Genomic DNA, 7,340 nt, shown 5'->3' on the forward strand with positions numbered 1-7,340 from the left:
AGGTGGGAGAGGAGGGCTTCCCGGGGTGCCTTCTGAGCCCAGCTATCTGATGATACTATGTAAAGGGAAGGGAGGGCTGCCGCTAGCCTCGGAAGGGACAGCCGAGGTACTCATGCACTAGCAGGCGGTGTGTTTTAAGCAAGCAACATGTCTTTGCTGTTCAATTTAAATCTGTCTTAATAACCATATAGCATCCTGGAGAGCTGTGCTTCAGAACCAGCACGTATGTGGCTTGCAAACAGAGTGCATGTTAAATACAACTTAGTATTTAAATAGTGTGAGTGTTGCTGTGACAGGTAAGTCGGTAGTAATTTGACTGCTCATTTAGGCCAATTATTTTGAAGACTCCCTCCCTGGCTGTGGAGTTATCTCCATGTTGACAACACCCTGAAATCATGACAGCAGTGAGCTTATAAAAGCAGGTGTTAGGAGACCTGATGCTGCACATGGTGACAAGGCAGCTCCAGTGCAGTCACTGTGTTTGCCTGCCGGCAGCAGGGTCATGTGTAGGTGTGGACCTGAGGAGGAGATGCTGGCCCTGTCCCTTGGACCATGTTAACTAGGCATACACCACACTAAATGGCTTGAAGCTAAATAGCTTTACAACTTCAGCTTTTTCTTGCCTCTGATACACATTCATAATCGGCTGTCACCTTCCCTCCCCGCCCCCCCTCCCCCTGGAGTTAGAAGGTAGGAAATTCAGTGGATCATCTTGTTTGTGGGTACCTCCCATGCATCGTCCGCATGTAATACTTCTCCGGACAGAGATGGGGCTTTGCAGAGGCTACTGCTGCAATCAGCACTGAGGAGCCACTGTGGGGGATAAAGGGGCCCCATTGTGTGCCCTTGTCGGAGCTGCTCCCTGCTTCCAGCAGTGGGGTTTCTGTGGCTGATTGTGAGCATGTAGGAGGCAGGCTAACTCTAATTTGTCTTCTGTACTGCTGGCAGAGTGTAAAGGGCAGTTGTTTACAAATGAAAAGATAATTTCTAACTGGGATAAATGGGATGTGGAATGGCTGTGACAGGCTGTAATAGCAGTGGAAGCTGTGTTGCCATTTGCAGTCAATACAAGGTTTAAAATGCATGAGGTGGGTGAATTAGAAAGTGGGAAAAACAAAGTCTAATGGTTTCAGATGCATATTTTCATCTTCTCTAATACAAATATTTTTATAATTTAATATTGTGTTTCTGTAGAGTAGGGATCTGTTTACAAAGCTCTTTTCAGGGAAAGGACATGCATGGAGAAGACTTCAAAATAGAAGTCATCCTTTGGTTTGGTTTTTAGCTTTTTTTTTTTGGTGTGTCATTGAATATGACTCTTCTGGCCTTTTTTTATTTCCTTCCAGTATTTTTTTTTCTTAAACTCTTCAGGATTTCAGGATCTGCTTGTGGAAGGGGATAGGATACCTAGTTGGTTGATGCTGTGGTGTCAGTCTGGCATGACAGCTTTCTCAGCTGAGCTGAGATTAGGTTGCTTGTTTCTCATCACAGTGTTGTCCCTGTCAGATAACTCTACTCCAAAGATGAGAGTCCAGATTGTAAATAAACTTTGTGAACTTGCAAGATCTTGGGCATGCGCAGTTTCCTGCACTCCTGCAGGAAATCTTATGTTTTCTACTACTTTCCCAGCCCACAGGAGGTAGGGAGCAGCAGCAAGATGATAGCTCAGCTTGCAGTGGTGTGAAGTGTCTGTGTTGGCAGAGCTTTCTGCACAGCAGACTTGAGTAAAAAGGCATTAAATTCTTATCTGCATCTATAGCTATAGGCTCAGACGCATTTGTAGCTTTCAGGGGGCCATCATGTAACCATCCTCTCCCCTGTTTTTTTCCAGAGGAGAGCCAGGGTTATTTTGAAAATAAGCTAAACTTGGTCCTGCTGTGGGAGCTTGCATGATTGCCAGCTTTTGCAGCTCAGCAGGGCTTTGTGTTACAGTCTGAAGTGATGCTTGTGGAGTTGCTGGAGAGGCAGAGAGGACTGCATTCCTCCAACCCATCTTCAGAGGCTGGAAGGCACTGGGATGCCAAACGCCTTTCCCCCAACTCCCCACTTCCCAGGAGAATCAAATTCACCAGCACTTGCTGAGATAAGAACTGGAGGTGCTTGGCTCTTAGTGTACGAGAAGACACTTTGATTCCTGTCAACTGCTCCAACTGAAAGGACTGAAAACCTTTTTGTTTCTGTCCTAGGTTAATGGAGACAGCAAAAGAAATGACCAGGGAGTCCTTACCTATCAAATGCCTTGAAGCAGTTATCCTGGGGATGTATCCTTTCACGTGCCTCTGGCTTTTTCCACTGCAGCACTGTTTTATATATTGCCCTTTCTGGATGGTGTTTGAGATGGCCACAGTCAAAGGTGAGTGCCAGCAGCTCGGGGAACTGCCGTGGTGTTGATCAACAAGTTGCTGAATTGCCTAGGCTTGTTGGTGGGAGCTTGGATGCTGTGTCCCCGGTTCACAAGTGTCATGCTCTGGCTGTGCTGACTTTGCTCCTGCCCTGGTAATCTGCATAATGTCAGGATCTGACCCAAAGTGCCTAGATAAGTATCTGTCTACACAATCCCTGTTTTCTTCGTTAGTACTTCTCTGCCAGTTATTGTTGACGCTTGGTAACACCTGAGGAATGCAGATTTTGTCCTATGTTTGTCTATTGTTTACACAGCAAAGTCATGTTAGTTTTTGTCTCAGCCCACAACTGTGCTTTGTGCAGAAACAGGTGTATTATAGTTAAACATTTAAGTTTTACCTTAACATAATGTTTGCTTCCTATTCAGTCTCAGAAAAACACCCCAAGAATATTTTCATTTAGAGACTGACTTGCTTCTTGACCCTCTTGTGCTGTCACTGGTAAATCAACCTGCATCATCCTAAAACACTAGAGGAGGGCAAGACAGGGTTGCAGAAATAATTGTATGCCAGCTATGTCTTACCACCACTGATCAAGTTTGATTTAAAACAAAACGAAAACCCAACCCAAAATAAACCCTGAAGCAGACCAGCTTCTGGCATGTCTCTGTGGCGTTTTGCTTGCTGCTGCTGCCCCCTCTCGTGGGAGAAGCATCTGGCAGAGCCCGGCAGGCAGTGCCCGGTGTTGGCTCATGAGAAGGGGTGGCTGCTGTGAGGTGGGAAGGGGACGTGGGCTGAGCAAGTGTCATATGCGGTGTGTGAGACCCGACGCCGGATGCGGTCCCTGCTGTGCTAGGAGGTCTGCGGTGTGCACCGGGTGCTGCTCGTGGCTGCGCTCGGCTCCCCATGTGCCAGGGATAGGCTTCCAGTCTGAGTCTGAAAGGTGGCTCTGGCTGACGGGGCTTCCCCTGCAAATGCTGGCAGGGTCTGCATGCAGCTAGAGGGATGGAGGTCCTGGGGGCTTGATGTCAGCAAGAGACTCAAACCGATGCCCTCCCAGAAACAGAAATTACGTCAGTGGATCTGTTGTGCTTCCCCTTGTGTCGGGGTTGTGTCCCAAACTATTTAGGGACCAAAGGGATGGGGGAAATAATCCCCAGATGGAGTTGATGCTGCTCTGCAGTACTGGTAAGTGTCAGTGTGGCTTCTAGTGCTGTATTTCTAGCACTGAACCAATTATTCCACATACCACATGAGCAGAGGCTGATTAGTGGCGTACAGATGACCATGATAACCTAAAAGTATTCTTGCCGATCTAAAAGTTTTGACCATTTTATTTTCATTTGGAAAGAGTTTTTTTTCTGCTTGCGTCAAACCTGACTTTTGTTCAGTTTTGGTTTTTTTTTTTTGAGTGGTGGGGGAAGGAAAATAGTTGAAAGCTATGGTTTATACTATTTGGTGTCATCTGAAGTTTCTCTGGACTTTTGAATGAATCCTTCTGTCTCTAGGTGCTACTTTAAAAAAGTTTATGGAAAACTTTTTTTTTTCCAATTGAGATTACCTCATGAGAAGTCTTAAGCAGGGGAGGCTGTGGGACAGGCCTGTGTTCCTGTGACTTCTGCTTGCTGTCTTGGAAGTCACCTGTGTGAGAACAGGGGCTATCTGCTGGGGTGGTGGTCCAGTAACAGATGCGTTAGGTTTTATATTGCATGGATCTTTTAAACTTTAAGTATTTTGCTTGAGGTGTGGGTACACAAAGAGTGTAGCAGTGGTGAGTGGATGAGCTGTCTGAATATGTGTGCTTTGAAAGTGGCTGGTACGAAGCCTGTGCCCGTGCGGAACCTTGTGGTGTCATGCTGCATGTGGGTTTTTAGGACGCATCTTTGTAACAGCACGTGGGGAAGTTTGCTGATTTTTCTCAGCCATGAGATTTTGATCTTCAGCATTGCCCTCTGGATGCGGGCACGGTGAGGCCAGCAGCTGCGACTCGCTTTCCAAGGTCAGGCGGTTACCAGATAAGAGATGCGCTTACCCTCTCCTGAGTGTCAAACCAATGTCTTCACGTATGCCTGAGCTGAGCATCCCTGTGTGTGTGTTAACCTCTGGTTCCCTTCTCTGTCTCTGGAAATAAGGTACTGCTTTTAATTTGTGTGCTGGCAGGCTTTGCTGTGTTGCTTGGATACTGAAAAGAGCACAGCCCACTACAGCGGACCCTTGGTGTGAGTCTTCATTCAAAGGCTGACTCGCACAGAGCAGCTTAGCAAGATGTCATTTTAATTGAGCTGCTTGCTGGCTCGTGCAATTGCCTTTTACTATGCAACTTCTTATAAAATGCTTCTGTAATCCCTCCTGGTGCAGAATTGCGTTTTGCATAATTGCCTTCGCACTAGATCTTGAAGCGTTTTTATAGGGCAATGAGTTAAAATACTGAGCTAGCCTGTCTGCACGCACCAAGGCAGCAGCTGCTGTGAGATCACCGAAAGCTCGTATAGATCTTCCAATATTATTTTGCAGCAATCTGCACGGCTCTTTTCTTCTCTGTGTAGCTGTCTGAACTGGCTTCGTATCTCTCTGCTTACATGGTCTGCTTGTCAGTGCCTAACTAGAGGCATTCCTCCTGCTGTCTTCCCCAGGGCATTTCTCAGTTCAGTTGTACGAGATGAACATGGCGTGTTCAGCAAGGATCGAAGTGACTTGTGCTCAAGAAAGGGAATAGTAAGCCAAAAAGTGCCAAGGGAATTTTATCCGTGCTGTATTCACTTTATTAAAATGGGGAGAGCAAAATATCAGAGAGGGAGAGGGAAGCGGCATGGTGCATCCATCCTGAGGGAGTGTCGCAGAGTGTGTCTGTGTTGGGTGAACATAACTCACTCCCATTGCCTTCAGTGTGCCTCTCCCAGTTCATGTGAAGTAACGGTCAGATCCATGCAGTGTATTAGACCTCCCCCCGTCCAATAATATCATTAAACAAGGAAGAGGAGAGCAGAAGTGCCTCAGTAGGGAGAAATGATTTAATAGATTCTGCACTATGCCTTCTGCGCATTTAATCAATGGATGAAGTTTATCACCGCTGGAGACCTGGGCCCATCCTGCTCCTCTTGCCTAGCAGGTACATCCCTGGGCTTGGGAGCGAGTGGTTTTCGATAGCGGGGGGGAGAGTTTCTTGCTGCAGTCATTGCAGGATATTGATGTCCCCACAGTGCCCCTCTTTGCCTCCTGCATGCTTGTCCACAGCTCGACCCACTTGCTGACTGAAATATGGGTGAGGAGGGTCCTGCTCAATATCTACAGCCCCTCTGATAGCTGGGAAGAGCTGGGAGAGAGCTTTTAATTGCTTCCATTGCCATGGTCTAATCTTAAGCTAGTCACCTCAGACTGCAGCTGGGCACTGGAGAACAGGTGCCTCAAAACAAGCGATGCCTGCCTGGCAGTCCTGCTTTGGGAGGCTGAGCCAGCTGCTCGAGGTGTTCCTTTGTGGGTGCTGGAGCTGCAGGGGGGGAACCCAGGCTCTCTGTGCAGACGACATCCAGATGTGGGCTCGGTAGCACTCTCCTCACAGTAAGCAATCCCAAACCTGGGATCTTGGCACTCCTGGAGCCTGTGGGAAATGCTGTCTGACTCCGGGCTGTGGTTGGATACTTCTCCGAGTGTTTACTGCTGGTGGTCGGAGGCCCTCTGACATTGCAAGCAGTTGCTTGGTTTCTTGGGAAAAATAGCTCTTCTGTTTTTACTGAGGCCTTATCTGATGGTTTTGAAGTGTGAGGTTTATTCTCCTCTTGCTCCACCTCCTCACTCTGAGCTAGTGGCTTCAGCATTGCTAGTGTAAATTAAGCTGCCTTCTCGCTCCTCTCAGCGTGCTCTCATCCCCTCCAGCTTGCTTGTGCCCTGTGGCACAGCCTGCTGCGATGGCTTGGGGCACCTGCTCACGCTTCCTCAGCCCTTGTGAGTGGCAGGAGAGGAGGGGAGCAGATAGCCCGTGGCTTTCTGTGCTCATCTTGACCAGCAAAAAACACCCTTGCTGGGCTCTAAGACATGAAGCACTGCAATGGCATCTTGTCTGAGTTAAATAAGGGAGAATTTCAAACTAAAAAATAACAAATTGATTAGCACAAGCAGTGCAATGGGCACTCATTTGCTCAGTATCAGATTCATCTGGCCTTCCCTTTTTTCTTTGGTTTGCAAGGCAGAGTGGGACTTGTAGTGGAGACACCAGAAGGTTTCAGGTGTGATGGTGGGTCTTCCTGCAGCTGGAGGAGAAGCACTTGTGAGTCTGGGCACCGGATCAGCTGGGTGCTTAGACCCGCTCGAGCCTCAGCGTTGGTGGCCTCATCTGATCAAACAATTGATGCTGGCACTTACCTCTGAAACCTGAGACTGTCTTGGTTTGTTTCAAACTGCTGTGGGCTCTTCAGGGCCTTGCTGCACTGGCTTTTTTCCTTCGGGGCTCTGAGGAGGAGGGTCTACCCATGCCCCCTGCCTCTGGGGGTCTGGGTCCCTGTTGGTGCTGCAGGGAGGGGGCATGGCGCAGGGATGGCACTCATCTCCTCACCTGCCACTAGTGCACCCCTTGCACAGTCACTGCCTGTCAGCTTGGCAAATGCACCAGGTTTTTTTTTCTCAGCTAAACTCCTGTTGAAGATGGTTTAGATGCAGGTGAGCTGAGGTCCTTGCAGCGTGTCCCTTTGCCTCCTGTTCAGCTGGCTGTGGTTCCTAGTGGTGGTGGGAAAACTGCTGGTGGCAAGTAACCCAAGCTCACCTAGCCATGGGGAGCCAGCTGCTGTCTGGAGGGCGCTATCAGCTGCGAAGACCTATTTCCAGAAATATTTGAAGACTGGAGCCACAGTGCTGGCATGTGGAAAGATCCTGCTCTGATTATTAATAATAATAAAAAAAAGGCAAGAGAACATTTTTTTCTAAAAGTTGCTGCTGGCAAATAAACAACGTGAAGGGCTTCAAGTCTCTCTTCTGGATGGGAACTGCTCTGAGCTCTGGGGGCAC

At 48.2% G+C, this 7,340-nt stretch overlaps 1 protein-coding gene across 1 annotated transcript in view; it reads left to right on the plus strand.

Annotated features, from left to right (window-relative positions):
• VASH2 (vasohibin 2) overlaps nt 1-7,340 on the plus strand; it is a 28,910-nt gene that overhangs the window by 9,305 nt on the left and 12,265 nt on the right. Inside the window, exon 3 of the mRNA XM_009330185.1 lies at nt 2,187-2,261. Within this exon, the coding sequence (XP_009328460.1) occupies nt 2,187-2,261 (75 nt within the window). The remainder of the gene's footprint in view (nt 1-2,186; nt 2,262-7,340) is intronic.

Source organism: Pygoscelis adeliae, unplaced genomic scaffold (assembly GCF_000699105.1).
Source record: "Pygoscelis adeliae isolate BGI_AS28 unplaced genomic scaffold, ASM69910v1 Scaffold308, whole genome shotgun sequence".
In the NCBI taxonomy this organism is placed as follows: Eukaryota; Metazoa; Chordata; class Aves; order Sphenisciformes; family Spheniscidae; genus Pygoscelis; species Pygoscelis adeliae.